Raw genomic sequence first — 17,523 nt, 5'->3', positions numbered from 1 at the left:
GTGACCGCAGTATGTTTCTTCTGGAGCCTCCAGTATGCCACTGTGCCCAGTGTGGGAGCGCTCAAGCCGACCGCTTGTTGCCCAGGCCCAAGGGTGAGGGCAGTCCCTGTGCCCAGGGAGGTCTGCCCTGAGTGGATGCTGGGCCCCTGGTGCTCAGCTGTTACTGTCACTGGCAGCAGACCTCAGGCCGATCCTGGCCCTGTTGGGGGAGCCCTTCTCAGTTGGGACTCACCCTGGAGGTCCCCCTATAAGCGCCTGGCCCCTGGAGGGCTGCATGCCAAGAGGGAGGAGAAGCTGGAGGGGTCGTCCACCTTGCTGGGCTTGGGTTCCTGTGGGAGGCTGCAGCCCTGAGGCCTGAAGACTAGACAGGCCTGAGGAAGTGGCAGCCATGTGTTTTGCTCAGGAGCAAGGCTTGAGACTCCAGTGCCTAATGAAAGGGATTTAAGCCAGGCATGGTGGCTTGAATCATCCCAGCACTCAGGAAGTTGAGGCAGGAGCAATGCCATGAGTTCGAGGCCAGCTTGGGCTACACAGTTTAAGGCCAGCCCAGAATATGTATCAAGACGCTGTCTCAAACGAGTGAGCAGTGAGTGGAGGGTCCCCACAGTCCAGCTGCAGAGGCCTCCAGACATGTTATCACTCGGCACAGCAGCAACAACAAGAGTCAGGCAGGTTTCCAGGCTATGGCCCTAGGGTCCCAGGTCACTCCTGGTCACCCACAGGGAGGGCAGCAATGACCTCCTGCCCAACACCTGTGGCCTAGGAGAAATGGAAGGGAGTTGTGGCCCTGAGCGACCCCTGCTGGGGCCCAGGAAGCTACAGCCCGGGGCTCCTCCCACACTCACCCTGACTGGACTGCCCAGCCCAGGGAAGCAACCCCAGAAACCAGGCTGAATGCTGTCCTGTCCCTCCCGCCTGCCTGGCTCATGGCTCCTGTCCCCACTCCAGGCCAAGAGAGGACTTGGTGGCCTGGGCCCCTCTCCTGACTCTGCCCACATAGGGGTCTCTGCCCAGCCCCGGCCCCTGAGAGGCCCCCAGGGAGTCAATGGCCTCAAAATATCTGTGGCTGTAACACAGGGCTGGTACCTCCTGTTCCTTGCAAGTCTCTGGCAGGGCAGCCTCAGTGGGCCCAGGTAACACCCTGGGGCCACAGTGGGCTCAGGGCATGGGGATAGAGCCTTGGCATGTCCCTGTGATGGGCCTGAGTGGGCAGAGGCCTCATACCACACTTGCCCCTGCCGAGCCAGGACCCTGCCTGTGACCAGCTGCTGGGCAGGGCAGCATCCCCTCAGCACTGCGGGCCACCACACCTCAGCCCTGCCCGGCCAGCACTGCCCTGCTGCAACCAGAGCCTCATGCCTCACAGGGTCACGTGCCCCAAGGGCAGTGACCGCTCCCCAATCTCCCCTGGTCCTCTACACCCAACCCTCAGCTTGGGGACTAAGACACAGCTGGGTGACATTGGCGTGCACACCAACTGCTACTCGGACCCTGGGACTCCCAGCACTCCCTGACACAGGACCCTGCTATACCTGCAGCCCCCATCCCAACAAGTGGGACCAGCTTTCCAACCACTGCACCGCCACCCCCCAGCCCCTCCAGGAGGTGCCTGCTTGCTGTAGATCCTCTGCCCCAGAATTTACCACAAACACCAGGTGCAGGTGGAAAGATCTGCTAGACTCTGTCATTTAGCCAAAGACCTTCAGGCTTTGGGTGGAAGGCAGGTCATCCTGGAAGATCCTGGATAACATGATCGGGGTTCAAGGCCAGCCTGGACCCTGTCTCAAAAAAAGGGCCAAGCAAAAAAGGTAAATTTTGATGTAAGAGAATTATATACACACAAAAAGATTTCAGGACTCAGGGAACCTGGCAGTTCTACACCGTCCCACAGCTTGGAGGGCGGTGGAGCCCCCAGCAGGCCAGAAGGGAGAACAGCCGCCGCATGTGCCCCGGAAGGATGCTGGGAGCCTGTGAAACGCAGTGGTCTCCACAAGAGGCCTCCAGCTTCGGATCCCAGAGTTCTGGAGGACTCTGCCGCTGGGATGCGGAGGAGTGATGTGAGGCTGGAACCCGGAGGGGAGGGGCTGTCGCCCTCACACTTCCGGGTCCAGGGCAGAGGGGCCAAAGGGAAGGTATGAGAAATAATCCCAAATGCACTGGGTGTGGGGCACATGATTATCATTCCAGCACTCTGGGAGGCTGAGGCAGGAGGATCACAAGTTCAAATCCAACCTGGGCAATTTAGCAATTCAGCAAGACCCTGTTTCAAAAAGAGCTGCAGGGCCAGGGATTTAGCTCAGTAGTTTCGCTGCCTGCTGCGCAAGCGCAAGGATTCGAGTTCAATCCCTGGTACCAAAAAAACACAAAACAAAACCAAAAAAAGGACTGGAGATGGAGCTCAGTGTGAAGGTCCTCAGTTTAATCCCCAGTCCTGAAAAAAGAAAAGGAAAATAGAGACCCCCAAGAAGGGAAATGAGGCCGGATGTAACTCATGGGGCAGTGTCAGGATGGATATTTTAGGATGGGCTTGGCCCTGGGCAGAGAAACCAACACAGGAGGTGTGAGGACTCTTGTGACCATTAATCCTGCCGTGTCAACTTGATTGGGTTAAGAAACACCTAGCAGAAGCCAGGTGTGGTGGCACACATACACTACTCCTGGTTGTGTCCTACTGGGACATGGAGCATGACATCGGGTGCTGTCTATTGACCCTGAACCTTTTGGCTCTGGTGCTGGTTTCCTTCTCTGCTTCTGGGTGCCATGAACATAACCATCTTTTTTTTTTTTTTTTTTTTGGTACCAGGGATTGAACTCGGATCCTTCCACTTGCAAGGGAGGCGGTGGAATCACTGAGCTAAATCCCCGGCCCGAACATAACCATCTTTCCTCCACTACACCCTTCCACCATGAAGCTTCTGTCCAGGAGCCACCGACCATGGGCTGAATCCCCTGAAACTGTGAGCCAAATTAACCTCTTGTCCTACAAGCTGTGTCCCAGCCATGGGAGAGCTGGCTGATACAATCTGTGCAGGACTCTTGGGTAGAGAGAAGGGACTGGATACATCAATGGTAAGTCCAGGGTGGGTGGCTGTGGCTGACATCCCAGATGGAGTGAGGGGTGGGAGCCCAGAACTGGTGAGACTGGCAGGATAGATGAGAGAGGAAAGCCACCTCCTCCTGTCCAGAGACAGCATATAATTGGTCTGAGGTTGCTCAGCCAACCAGCGTCAGGTACACTCTACTCCCCACCTGCAAAGGGCCTTCGGGGTAGCTTTGGAGTGGAACCTAGGTCCCTTCCCTTGTACCCCAGAAGGCAGTGGGAACTTGTACACCTCAAGAAGCACCTCCATGAAGATGTTTCCGGTTCCAGGTACATGGTTCCAGGTACATGCCCCCCATTTCCAAGTAGGGGCTGCAGGAAAGGAGCCCTGACTTTATTTATTATTTATTTTTGGTACTGAGGATCGAACTTGGGATCTTGAGCTTGCAAGGCAGGTGTCGGAACCACTGAGCTAAATCCCTGGCCCATCGCTTTATTTTTGTTTTTTGAAACTCGGTCTCACTCTGAAGTTCAGGCTGGCCTTAAATTCACTGTGTAGACCAGGATGGAGGCTGAACTTGTGACAGTCCTCCTGCCTCAGCCTCCTGAGTGTTGGGATGACAGGTGTGCACCACCACTCCAGGCTTGGGGGCCAGACTTTAAAATCCAGCAAGATCATGACATGCTCTCCTCCACAGGAACCCCAGCCCCAAGGTGCTCAAGGAGGGGTTCCCAGGTTTATGAAGGGCAGGGCGGGGGAAGCATGGGCATAACCATGAGGGGGACCCCAAGCACCAAAAGTCCCTAGCACAGGAGGGTAGAGTCGGTGTCCAGCGGGACCGGGAGGAGGTTCAGACAGCGGGATCCCCAGGTCCAATGAGCTAAAAGAGGGAGTCCTCGACTCAGTGGGGAGGGGCTGGTTGACGAGCGGGCGGGATCGCGAGGGAGTAGGGGCTTGCTGGACTTCGGAGTCAGGCCCCCTCTCCCACCCGCCTCAGCACCTACTTCGAAGTGTGTGTGGGGGACTCGTCACCCTCTTCTTGGCAGAGGCTCGCCAGGTCCCCCGACTGCACAGTATGGAGGTGGGGTCCCGGCACCAAGGAATATGGGTGGGGTGGGGGTGGGGTAGGGGAAGGTGCTGGTCTCGGAAGCCATCCGTGTTCGGACAGAGACCGCGAGTCCAAGACGCTCAAAGGAGGTTCCTCCCTGGGGGATGCAGGGGCTCGATTGCTCGGGGCGCTCAGGGAGGGAAACCCCAGGTGCTCAGGGAGCAGACACTGGGGAGGGGGAGTCCTAGCTCCGGGAGCCCCGCACCACCCACCCGCGCGGCTCTAGCACGTGCGAACGCGCAGGATCCGCGCCCACGGTGGTGGTGGTGGTGGCGGCGGTGGTGGTGGCGGTGGTGGTGGCGGCGGCGGCGGCGGACGACCACGTGACCTCGGCCCCGCCCCAGGCCAGCCTGCGCGTGCGCGCTGTGGGCGCCCATTGTTGGCGGTGACGTCGTGGGGCGGGGCCGGGGCGGGGCCGGTGGCCCCGGAGGCAGGCAGGCGGGCGGCCGGGCGGCGGGAGGGCACGAGCGTCCCGCGCCGCCGCCGCCCCCTCGGCCACCAGGAGTCGCCGCAGCCGCCGAGTAGCAGAGTCGCGGCCGCCCCCGGCCCTCCCGGCCCGAGCAGCCCCGCGCCGCCCCCGCCCGCCCCGCCCCGCCGCTGGATGCCGGCGGCCGGCGGCCGAGCTCGCAGAGGCGGAGGGCGGCGCGGGCCCGAGCGTTAGCGCCGGCCATGCCCGGCTCCCCCAGCCGCTCCGATGGCGGCGGCGGGGGCGCGGGCGTCGGGCCAGGGGCGGGGGCGGCCACCGGCGGGGACCCCGCCATGCTCGTCCAGGTCCCAGGCGCCGAAGAGGCCGCGCCCCGGCCGTCGCCCGAGCCCGACGACGCGGCCGCCGCGCTGCGCTTGGCGCTGGATCAGCTGTCGGCGCTGGGGCTCGGGCGTGCGGGGGCCCCGGGCACCGACGGCGCGGACGGCGGGGAGCCCGAGCCCGCGCCCCCCGACGGGTGCGAGGCACTGCCGCGGGTGGAGCCGGACGGGAGCCCCCCCGCGCCGCCGCCGCCCGCGCCCGACGTGTTCGCGGGCTTCGCCCCGCACCCCGCCGCCCTGGGTGCCCCGGCGCTGCTGGCTGAGCCGCTGAGCGTGATCGGCAGCCGAAAGAAGAGCGTGAACATGACCGAGTGCGTGCCGGTACCGAGCTCCGAGCACGTCGCCGAGATCGTGGGGCGCCAGGGTGAGTGGCCGCCGTCGGGGGACAGTGGGGCTTGCGCTAGGCCCCTCACATCCCGGGACGGGGGCACCCACCCCTGGCCCCAGGTCCTCCCGCAGCCGGACGCTGCACGCGGACCCCGGCCACGCCCCGCTTGGGCCCAGCCCGGGTGGCCGCCTTTGCGCCTTTGTCCCACCGAGGGAGAAAGTTGCACCCAGCCCGCGCTCCGCCCCGCACGCTCTGCCCGCCGTCGCCTTTGTCTCCACCGAGGCTCCCGCTGTCCACCCCCCCCCGGGCGTTCGCGGGGACACCCGGGGGAGGGACCTGGCCCTGGGCAGCCTGGGGACTGGCTGGGCGGTGGGCGCTCCACACCTAGCAGGCTTGGGCGGGGCGAACTCAGGTTTAGGGGCAGCTTAGGGAGGGTGCCCGCAGGGTGAGGAGCGAAGTCTGGGGTGGGGGTGCACAAAGAAGACATGCCGATGCGCCGGCCTAGGGTCCCGATGGGGTGGGGGGCGCCCCACGCTGTACCCGCTCAGGGATCTGGGGCAGGTAGAAGCTCTGCCTGCGGCAGCTGCTTTAGGGCGCACCCATGTCCCTCGGTGGCAACCGGCCCCAGGCTTTCCTAGGGCGCGGGGGTCCCGGCAGCGACATTGTTGGAGTGGCCCCTGTTGCCCGCCCCATTGTTCTCTTTGTTAGAGAGCCAGGCTGAGATTCGCAGGGTGACATCAGGCTGGCCGATCCTCATTGGCCCTCGAGCTGCTGGGCGGGCGAGTGGGTGGTGGGCAGTGCCCGACCCAGCACACACCCACCGTCCGGTTCACCCTACAGTTCACCCCACCGGTTCACCCCACCGGCCCCAACTTTCTCCCGCCTTCCCATCTGCCTCTCCCCGCCCTGCTGCCCAATGACCACCTGTGATCTGCGGGGTTCTAAAACTTAGGGTGGGGCCTGGGCAGGGCAGGAGGTGGGGCTGCAGAGACACTCAGGCTGGGGGAGGGGAATGGGCGCTGGACCCCCCAGGAACCGAGCCACAGAAGGGTGTGGGGTACTTGAACTGCAAGGTCACGTGTCACCCTTGAGGCAGCTGGGACCGCAGGGATTCGGGTCTCACTGTCATCCTTCTCTAGCTCCAGGTGGGTGGGGCAGCTGGTCAGCCAACCTTCTGTCTTTCAGTCATTTGTCCACCACACAAGGGGACACATGGAAGGGTGGCATTCTGCCGGGCCTGGGGATGCACTCTGAGGAGTGGCAGTTGGGGAGGGGACAGGTGGGTGTCCCAGTGCGCAGGGACCCAAGACCCTAGTCTAGACAGCTCCTTCCACCACCCCGTTGCTGGCTTCCCTATTGGGTGCCCTCCTGTCCGTGTCCCCAGTAACTGCGCCAGGATAAATTACAGGACAGTGGGTTGGGGAGTTGAGTGCCAAAGCTGTGGGATTAGAGGCACAAACCAAGGCTTGGGGTCTTTTCTGCAAAGTCACCAGACCCAGGCTCTGGGTGGAGGGAGGGAGAGAGTGTGTTCTTTGGTTCTGTGTGAATGCTCACGTCCTGAGATCTGCAGCCACCCAAGGTGGTGAGGGGTTGGGGTGAGGGCATCTGGCCCCTTGGCCTCCGCCGAGGATGTGTATTTATCTTTGCCACCATAAGCTGGTCTCACAGGCAACAGAAAGCAAGCCAGAAGTGCTCACCCCACACACTGGAATGGCACTGTGATCCTGAGCAAGTGGCAGCCACTCTGATGTGACAGCATCTCCCCTGGGTTGTTTTGAGGACAGTCAAACAAGATACTGGTTTTCATTCTGGCTCTGGGTCACAGTACTGTACCCTGTAAGGGATGTAGGGTCCCAAGGAGGGAAGGTGAAATGCAGCTCTTGATTCTCCCCAGCTCCAGAACCATCTGTGGCTCCCAGCTTTTCCACCTCAGCCAAGTCTCTAGGGGATCCATGCACCCCACCCAGGCCTTCTTTTCTCTTGAATCCCAAGACCAAGGACACCTCTTCCCCTGGAGGACAGAGTTCACCCAGGGATAGCCCTTGCACACACACACACACACGCACGCACGCACGCACGCACGCACACACGCTGTTGTGACCCTTTGTTTTCTCCATCCCAGAATGGCCTCTGGTGCTTGCTGGACAGAGCATAGTGCAGTCCCTGTGAGCTCTCTCCAGCCTAAGGAGGCCCTGGAGGTGCCTTGTGCAGGAAGCATTTTTTGTCTTTTATCCTCCTCCTGGACCTTTCAATTGGCACTAGGGATTGAGCCCAGGGCAAGCACTCACCACTGAACCTAGATGGATCCATTTGTCTTTCTTTTCTTTTCTTTTCTTTTCTTTTTTCTTTTCTCTCTCTCTCTTTTTTTTTTTTTTTTTTTTTGTAACAAGGGCTCACTTTGTAGTTCAGGCTGCTGCCCTTAACTCACTATGTATCCCAGGCTGGCCTTGAACTCAAAGTGATCCTCCTGCCTCAGCCTCCCAATTGCTGGGATTACAGGTGTGCGCCACTATGCCCTGTGATCTTTACTTTTTTGTTTGTTTTGGTTTTGGTTTTGGGGGGGGTACCGGGGACCCAACTTGGGACCTGGCACTTTTGAGGCAGGCAGCAGAACCACTGAGCTAAATCCCCAGCCCTGGTTTTGATTTTTTGAGACAGGATCTTCCTATGTCGTCCAGGCTGGCCTTGAACTCACTGTGTGCCCACATTAACCTTGAACTCTTAATGATCCTTCTGACCCTCCCACTGCTCACTGCCTCTTAGGAGTTGGATAGTGGAAACACCCAGTGGGTCGGAAAAGGTCACCCCGGAGGCCACTGTGCACTCCCCAATGGGTGTGACCTCGGCTTCTTCCTCAGTTCCCAGTCTCGTTCCTTCCAAGGGGCCTGTCGCAAGTGGGTTTATTTTTATTTATTTATTCTTGGCTTCTTTGACTCAGGGTCTTGCTGTACAGTTCAGGCCAGCCTTGAACTCACTCTGTAGCCCAGGCTGGCCTTGAACTTGTGATGATCCCCCTGCCCCAGCCTCCTGAGTCCTGGGATCTTAGGTGTGCACCACCCACTCTTGCCCCTTGGGGCAGGGGTATGGTGGGCCCACTTCTGGCGCCATGGTTTTATGTCCCAGGTGGTGTCCTGGCCACCTCTTGGGTGTCAGTGGACTTGGGCCAGGGACCTAGCAGCCAGAGCCCAGCCGTCCTGGAGCCCCTTGGCTGTGGCTTGGACAGACCCGGAGCTGCCATCTCAGCCCCCCTCCCCAGCTCCCTCCACCCCCCATTTTCATGTCATTCATGAGAGGACCATGCCAGGAGGCCCACCTTTCACCTGGTGGCACCTGCCTGGCTGCCGAGCGGGTCACGAGGGGGGAGGTGCTGGGTGGGCTTGGATGACAGAGTAACAGCTCATTTAGCACCAGAACCTCAAAAGTTGGGGAAGACTCAGGGTGTGAGGGGAGCAGCCAGGATCCAGAGAGGGCAGGAAGGCTGGCCAGCCTCCTAGGATACGTGTGACCACCAGCCCCAATCAAAGCTCGGAGTGAAGGGGTCCCAGTGGCTCTTGAAGTGTCTGCCTCTTGTCTCCTCCTGTTGCCCCTCTGCTGAGCCCTTGGGCCCTCCCTGTCTTCCTGGCCTAGTCTCTGTGACCTCTTGTCAAAAGTGCTGGTCTGTCGTCCTTAGCACTCTGGGAGGCTGACAGATCACAAATTTGAGCCCAGCCTGAGCAACTTAGTGACTTAGTGAGACCCTGTCTCAAAATTTAAAAAAAGAGCTGGAGGTGTGGCTCTGTGCGGAGGCTGTGGGTTCCATCCCCGGCTCCCGGGGTGAGGGGGGCGGGGAGAAACAGCCTCCTAGGTTTGTATCTTCTCCTTGTGGAGACTTTGGCCACACTGTTACTCTTGTCCCCGCCCCTGAGCCTCTATGTGGTCACCCCAGCGTCCCCTCAGGGACCCACCTGGGCCTTTTGAGGTGACCAAGGCCCAGCCCAGGAGTGTTCCATCGGGCTGAGACTCCAGATCCCCTCAGGCCTGGTGAGGTCTTGGTCATAAGAACTGTAGGTGGTGGCCGGCCTGGAGTCGAGGGACTGTGTTGATCTGGGTCTGCTGCTCCTGGGTGACCTCATAGGTTGAAGATGAGGTGGTCAGGGCCTGGGCATGCTGGATCCTTCCCACCTCTTCAGTTCCAAGCAGCGTTGTCACTCTTGGTGTCCCTTCCCTTGTTTAATGTGTCACCCCAGTCGCCGTTATCACCTGGCTGTGTCTGTTCTCCTCTTACGAAGATGCAGTCTTGCTGTATTAGAGGTCCACTCTGCCCCATACGGTGTGACTACATTTTAACTAATCACACCTGCAAGGACCTGTATTGTGTATTGTCACTTCCTGCTGCTGTAACAAAGTATCTTCCACTGGGTAACTTGCCAAGGCAGGAACACGTTGGGACTTAGGGTTCCAGAAGCTGGAAAGTCCAGGATCAAGGCACTAGCAGATCTGGCATCTCTGAGGGTCCCTTCCTCATCGATGGTGCTGTCTGTCTGCCTCTCTGTCTGCCTGTCTCTTTGCCCCCACTCCACTTTGGTACTGGGGATTGAACCCAGGACTTTCATACATTGCTAACCTTTCTTTAATTTTTTTTTTTTCTCCCTTTCTCTGTACCGGGGATTGAACTCTGGACCTTGTGCTTCCCTGGCAGGCAAGGTGCCACTGAGCTACATCCCCTGCCCAATTGTTTTTTTTTTCTTTTCTTTTGATACCGGGGATCGAACTTGGGTCCTTGCGCTTGCACAGCAGGCAGCAAAACCACTGAGCTAAATCCCCGGCTTTTCTTTTCTTCTTGACAGGGTCTGGCTAGGTTGTCCAGGCTGGGGTCAAACTTGTGATCCTCCTGCCTCAGCCTTCCTAAGTGGTGGGATGACAGGTCTGTGACACCATGCCTGGCTAGATGGCGCCTTTTATGTGTCCTCACACTGGAAGGGGTGAGGGAGCCACCTGGCGCCTCTCTTATCAGGGCGCTCATGGCATTCAGGAGGTGGCACCCTCCTGTCTGACCTCCCGAGGCCCCACGTCTTAATAGCGCCGCCACACTGGGTATCATTGCCATCTCTGAACCTGGGGGAGGTGAAAGGTGCATTCATTCTGACTGCAGCAGTCCCATTCTGAAGTTCCAGCTGGACATGAATGATGGGCGATTTACCACGGGTCCATCTTGCTTTGCCGTCCCTTGGGGCCCAGAGGGGAAACTGAGGCTCCGGGTAGGAGGTTAAACAGCTGGGGTCTCCTGAGTTGGGCACACCCACTGGCCCTGCAGCCAGCTTTCCTGTGGGGCTGTCCTGGGCAGAGGGTCAGCATGTCCCCTGCCTCTCCCCACAGGCTGCAAGATCAAGGCCCTTCGCGCCAAGACGAACACATACATCAAGACTCCGGTGCGCGGGGAGGAGCCGGTGTTCATCGTGACCGGCCGCAAAGAGGATGTGGAGATGGCCAAGCGGGAGATCCTGTCGGCCGCCGAGCACTTCTCCCTGATCCGGGCCTCTCGCGGCAAGGCAGGTGGACTGCCGGGTGCCGCCCCAGGGCCCCCCAACCTGCCGGGACAGACCACCATCCAGGTGCGCGTGCCCTACCGTGTGGTGGGCTTGGTGGTGGGGCCCAAGGGCGCCACCATCAAGCGCATCCAGCAGCGGACACACACCTACATCGTGACACCCGGGCGTGACAAGGAGCCCGTGTTCGCGGTGACGGGGATGCCCGAGAACGTGGACCGCGCTCGCGAGGAGATCGAGGCGCACATCACGCTGCGCACGGGTGCCTTCACGGACTCGGGCCCGGACAGCGACTTCCACGCCAATGGCACCGACGTCTGCCTAGACCTGCTGGGCGCCACCGCCGGACTCTGGGCTAAGGCCCCTCACCCGGGGCGGCGGCCCCCCGCAGCCACAGCCACTGGCGGGCTCCGCGGAGACAATGCCCTGGGCGCACCCGACGCCTTTTACGCAGGCGGCCGAGTGGGGCCACCAGGGCCAGACCCGGGCCCCGCCAGCCCCTACAGCAGCTCCGGCAATGGGGGTTTCACGTTCGCCGGGGATAGCACGGGGACTCCCGCGCCCGAGGACTGCGACTTTGGGTTTGACTTCCTGGCCCTTGACCTCACTGTGCCCACCGCGGCCACCATCTGGGCACCTTTCGAGCGCGCCCCGCCCCCCCTGCCCACCTTCAGTGGCTGTGCAGCCGTCAACGGGACCCCCGGGCCACCTCCGGCGGGGGCGCGGCGAGGCAGCGGGACGGCCACCCCTCGCCACTCGCCCACGCTGCCCGAGCCCGGCACTGGCAGTGGCCTGGGCCTGGAGCTCCCTCTGGCACGCAGGGGCGCCCCGGACCCAGTGTGCACGCTCCCTTGGCGACCCCCACATGGCACCCTGCCGCCCTTTTCCAGTGGCACTGGCTTCTCTGCACCCACCTCGCTGGACGCGAGCGCTTCCGATGGCAACCGCAAGTCCTCAGGGACAACCTCTGCACCCTCGGCGCCCGCAGTCCCCGGCCCGCCCACCGCCGCCCTGGCCCGCGAGTGCGTGGTGTGCACCGAGGGCGAGGCCATGGCTGCGCTGGTCCCCTGCGGCCACAACCTCTTCTGCATGGACTGCGCCGTCCGCATCTGTGGCCGCAGCCAGCCTGAGTGTCCTGCCTGCCGCACACCAGCCACGCAGGCCATTCATATCTTTTCCTAGCGCGGGCCCCAGGGCGTGGTGGCCGTGACCTCTCCAAGGGCCTCTGCCCAGGGTGGGAGGTTGCTGGGGGCGGGGGGGGGGGGCGAATAGGGTGAGGGTCAGGCCCGGGGCCACTCAGTGTCCAGAAATGGCTTTAACTCCTCAGCCAGGCGTGGGGGCGGTCAGCCAGCGGCCCAGCTGTGACACCTCAGTTCCTGACAAGTGACAGTACTGAGTGGACAGGTTCAAATAAACAGAGAAGAGGTCTCCTTGCACTTTCTACTTAGGGCCCTCCCTCTCCCAGGGTGACCTTAAAAACAGAAATGAAAAAACCCATGATTTTTACAACTTTATCGTCTTCCCTTTGTGTGTGGCTGCTTCAGATTTGACAGTGTGTTCTTGCCCGCCGGTTTCAGATGACCCCAACACTTCAGAAAGAAGGGTGGCGTTTTTAACTCTTTTGGGGTTCGTGTTTACCGTTTTGTACACAGCTACCCATGGCCCCCCGGGAGGCAGGGGGTGGGGTCCTGGGCTCCTGAACACAGATTTCTCTTTTTTCTCCCTAATTATGAATCCCCTTCCTGCTGTGCTTTGGTTGTCTTTTTTAAAAAATTTTTTAAAAGTGTTTTTTTTTAAACTTTTACTTTTTACCTCTTGTGTATATGTAGGGAATTTATAGGGAAATGTGTACTTTATGGAATAAATTTTAAGAACTAAAATATATTTTATTTTAAATAAAAGTAATGGACCTTTAATCTTCCACAGCTAAATTACTGATTATATATTTGCTGAGCTGATTTAAAGGTTAAAAAATTGTATCAAGAGTTTTATTTTTTGACTTCAAAGCCTTCTTAATAAAGTCTTTTTATTACACAAGAGCCCTCAGTGTCCCTGTGGGGTGGGGTGGGTGGCACTGTCTCATTCCAGAGAGGGGACAGGGTTGTGGGGTGCAGCCAGCACCCCTTTCCCGAGGCTTAGGTACCACTCACCCCAGTGGGCATCCAGCCCCAGGGACAGCTGAGGCTTCCACATGGGGGGCAGAAGCCAGCTGTTTCATGAGGCCATTTGCCCAACCCCCTGGGTAGCCTGGAACCCACCCTACTGTGGATATGAGGAAACTGAGGCCTGGGACCCTCTTCCAGAATGTCCCCAAGGACAAGACAGCTCTTCTGGGCCAGAACTGAGCCCAGGGATGGGGAGGGACAATCACAGGCTGGACATTGGCCTTCAGTGGATGCTGCCAATTCAAAGGACAGGAGGAAGCCTGGGACTGGCACATGGGACAGGGTGCCTGGTTACTCTGGGGACAAGGCAGGGACCTGGGGTGCCTGCCCAGAGGCTGCTGGCTTGGGAAGGGGCCCCAGGGCAGAGCTGCTAGGAAAACCGGGTGCCTGAGGAGGGGAGGCCTGGGGAGCTTCCAGGAGGAGCCATCAGACGGCTGACGGCCAAGCCAAAGGAGGGAAGAGGCAGCCGGAGGTGACAACATCGGGCTGGAGCCCAGCGCTGCCAGGGCCCTGGCCTAGCTCCCCTTCTGTGGGACAGGGGTGCCACTTCTCTCCAGCCTTGAGCTCCAGGAGGCTTGGCTAGCTGCAGTGGTGGACTCCGCCCCCCCCCCATTAAAATGTCACCTGGAACTTGCAAATGGGAGCTTATTTGGAGAAAAGGCCTTTTGTAGATATGATTAAGGATCTTAAGAGGAAATCATCCTGAGTTAGAGTGAGCCCTAAATCCAGGGACAGGTGTCCTCATAGAGAGGGAAGCCAGGTGTAGTGAGGTGTTCCTATAAATCCCAGTACTCTGAGCCAGGAGGATTGAAAGTTTGAGCCCAGCCTGGACAACTCAAAGACTTAGCAGGACCTTCTCTCAAAATCAAAAAGGCTTGGGCTGGGAATTTAGCTCAGTGATTCTGCCACCTGCCTCGAAAGCACAATGTCCCAAGTTCGATCCCTGGTACCAAAAAAAATAAATAAATCAAAAAGGGCCGGGATTACAGCTCAGTGTGAGCCCTGGGTTCCTTTTTTTTTCTTTTTTGAAAAAAATACAAAAAGAAAGGAGGAAGAAAGCAGGGAGAGAGGGAGGAAGGACAGAAGGAAAGAAAGAGGGCGTCTTGAGGCACACAGGGAGATGGGCAGAATTGCGTTTGGAGACAGATTGGAGCAATGCAGCCACAGGCCAGGGAGGGACTGGCCCAGGGCTTGAACCTGAGTCCAGCCTGGCCTGAGCCTTTGGGGAGGACGTGGGAACTTCATGCAGGTCCAGGGACACCCACTCAGTGATCCTGTGCCCTGCTTAGGAGTCATGAAGCTGGAAGGGGGAGCTTGTAGTTTCCCCTGCCCTGGGGAGAGCCTGGGAGGCAGCCAGGACTGGGCACCAGAGGCTGTTGTGGCCCTGGATCCAGCCATGCTTGAAGGAGGATCATCCCCACCTTTCCATTAGAAGACCCAGCCAGCTCTGCTTTGGCGTTTAAACCACTGCAAGCTGAGGCAAATGGAACTGGACATGTTTTCTGGAAGGGCTGGGGCAGCAAATCCCAGGCAAAGAGCTGTCACCTCTGGCCTCTGCACTTCCAGACAAAGCCAGGGAAGCAGATGGCTGAGTCCTGGCCCGAGAATTCCATGTCAAGTCTCATCATCATTGTCCCTCAAGCCTTGAGGCTCAGGGACATGGCACTTTGGTGACCCCAGTCCAGTGCCTGTGAGAACCCCCTGTTCTGAACCTCATCAGGAGCCTAGTGTCTGAGGTGTGGGCTCCAGGTATGGATGCTGCCCTGCCACCTGCACAGGTTGGGGTCCCTTGAGAAGTCCCCAGGATGGGTATTGTGCCTCTGTGTGCAGCTCTGGGGTCATGCACCTGCTTCCCCCCCAACTCAGCCTCCACCTGTCTCTGCCAAGCAATCCTGGGCCTGGCACCTCACTCGGATTTCAACTTCCACATCTGTACAGAGGGGCTCGGCCTGATTAGGGTCAAATCACAGCAGGTGAGCACAGAACATAGCACATGGGGGTGCAGGGAACAGCAGGGTCCCTTGGGCCTCCATCACAGCCCACAGATGCCTATATTCTGGGTGAATGATGATGGGTGGATAGATGGACAAATGGATGGGTGGGTGGGTGGATGCGTAGATAGATGGACAGGTGGATGAATTGAAAGCAGAGTGGAAGAGGTGGGAGAGATGGGTTCAGCCCGCATTGTGTGTGCACAAGGCCGCATAGAGTTGTTGGTTTACTGGCCAGGGCAGAGAGAGACAACATGGCAGAGACTGGAGGGGAGATCACAGTGCCTGTCCCAGGAGACACAGTTGGAAGTTGGAAGGGGAATGGGGTAAAGCACCAGGCTCCTTCGGTCTCACCCAGGGTCCTGCTTCTGCCACAGCACACCTCACCTCTCAACAAGCACATCAGCCTGTGCTGACATTGGTGGCCAACAGAATCTGAATCTGAATCTACAACACCACATGCAGCTGGTGACTACTCTGTTGGCTCTTTCTAGACCCTTCTAGAATGTTCCAGCCCAGCATTGTCCAACAGAACTCTCTTCAATGATGAGGATATGCTAAACACAGGCATCTCAGGCAATGTAAGTCCTCAGCCAGGATAGTACGATTGTGAAGCTGAAATTTTTTTTTTGGTACCAGGGATTGAAATTTTTATTTTATTTTATTTTATTTTTTTGGTACCGGGGATCGAACTCGGGTCCTTGTGCTTGGACATCGGGCAGCAAAACCCCTGAGCTAAATCCCCGGCCCTGAAATTTTTATTTTATTGAGTTAATTGAATCATAAATAGCCACAGATAAAAAAGGAGGGGCAGCTAGAGAAACTATTTTTTTTGGTACCGGGGATCAAACTCAGGACTTTGTGCTTGTGAGGCAGGTGTGATGGTGCCACTGAGCTAAATCTCCAGCCCTAGAGAAACTATTCTTGCTATGCAGGTTTCAAAGCAACATATAGTGGGCAGAGTTTAAAAAGGAAGACAAAAGACTGGGTGTGGTGTCACATGCCAGCACACAGGAGGCTGAGGCAGGAGGATCATGTTGAGTTCAAGGGCAGCCTGGGAGGCATAGTGAGAACATGTCTTAAAAAAAAGGAAGACAACGATGAAGTCAGGTGTCATGACACATTCCTGTCATCTCAGTATTGAGGGAGGCTGAGCCAGGAAGTTCTCAAATTGGAACCCAGCCAGGGCCATTTACTAATTTAGTGAAACCCTGCCTGTCTCAAAATAATAAAGAGGACTGGGAATGGAGCTCATTGGGAAGACCCTGGGTTCAAGCCAACATCTCATGGGATATTAAAACAATGCTTTGTTATTCACCTGAAATTAAAATGCAATGGGATGTCATGTATTCTCTCTTCCTTCTCTTATTTTTTGTGGAGATGAGACTTGAACCCAGGCCCTCCCAGTTGATAGTGGGATAGTTTGATAGTTGATACTTTGATGCTTATCACTGAACTACACTTCCAACTCTTTTTTTGTATTTTGAAACAGTCTCACCAAGTTGCTCATGTTGGGTTCAAACTTGTGATCCTCCTGCCTCAGCGTCCCGTGCAGCTGGGGTACCAGGCGTACAGCATCGTGTGCACTCTGACATGATGAATTTTCGTTTGCTACGGGTGACAATTCTCTGGGAAAGGAGGCAGCAGAGGGAAGGACCCATTGGTTTCCAGGAACGGTTCTAAGCCAGAGAGGGGTCCCTAAAGCACAGCGGCGATGGGGGGGGCACCGAGCAGGATTAATCGCACAGATGCTTATTGGTACTGTGCACCTCGTTCTCCCAGCCCACAGTGGCTTTCTTTGCACTGGGACGGGAGCCAGGACCAAACCTAAAGGTCAACCCCACTGTCCAGTGCTCTGTCGCCACCGTGTGGCCGAATCTGTACATGACACCCTGCCTCGCAACCTCCGTGGAGCACAGGACGTGGGGACAATTACGGATTCACTGTGGAAAGTGAAAACTCACGTCCCTTTGCTCCATCGCATGGAGGGCCATGCCCCCCACCCAGGTCACAAACGGGCTCACTCTTTTCACCTCCCATCCCTGCATGACTGTTGCCCAACAGTTCAGTTCTGGTGGTATACAATCGGTGCTCTACGAGTGCTTGTTGATTGAATGACTGGCATCACAAAGAACCCAGGGCTCTTGGTTTATCCAAGACAGTTCCAGGCTTCCGCCTTGCTGGGACGTGGTACAGAGCGACTTCACACCGCGCCCCACTCTGACAAATGGGCCACCGACTCCAAGGACAGACAGGACCTCAGCTTCCAGGCTCTTCAAATCCACACCATTTGTCTCCTGAATGGTGGTGAGCGTTTTGCCCAGCCTGCAGCTGGGGGTGCGCAATGAGCCACTAGAAAAGCTGGCGTGTGGCCCACACCTGTCATCCAACCACTCTGAGAGGCTGAGGCAGAAGGATCCCAAGTTGGAGCCCAGCCTGGGTGAAATAAAAATAAAAAATAAAAAGGGTTGGGAGTATAGCTCAGTGCAAAGGCCTTGGGTTCAATCGCCAGTAATAAATAAATATCCACCCCCCCAAAAACCCCCACCAAGCTGGTCATT

General features: G+C 58.0%; 1 protein-coding gene across 1 annotated transcript; it reads left to right on the top strand.

Moving 5' to 3' along the window:
- Positions 1-4,566: 4,566 nt before the first annotated feature.
- On the top strand, positions 4,567-12,315 carry Mex3d (mex-3 RNA binding family member D). Its single transcript, XM_087201252.1, has 2 exons — positions 4,567-5,317; positions 10,637-12,315. The coding sequence occupies exons 1-2, from the start codon at positions 4,819-4,821 to the stop codon at positions 11,986-11,988; spliced, it is 1,851 nt and encodes a 616-aa protein (XP_087057378.1). The 5' UTR covers positions 4,567-4,818; the 3' UTR covers positions 11,989-12,315.
- Positions 12,316-17,523: the final 5,208 nt, after the last annotated feature.

The sequence above is a fragment of the Heterocephalus glaber genome, unplaced genomic scaffold, assembly GCF_053883595.1.
Source record: "Heterocephalus glaber isolate CG9 unplaced genomic scaffold, H.glaber_assembly_v1.0 deba00001760, whole genome shotgun sequence".
NCBI classification, from domain to species: Eukaryota; Metazoa; Chordata; class Mammalia; order Rodentia; family Bathyergidae; genus Heterocephalus; species Heterocephalus glaber.
The sequence above is the reverse complement of the archived record's forward strand: the minus strand, read 5'-3'. Positions and strand labels throughout refer to the sequence as shown.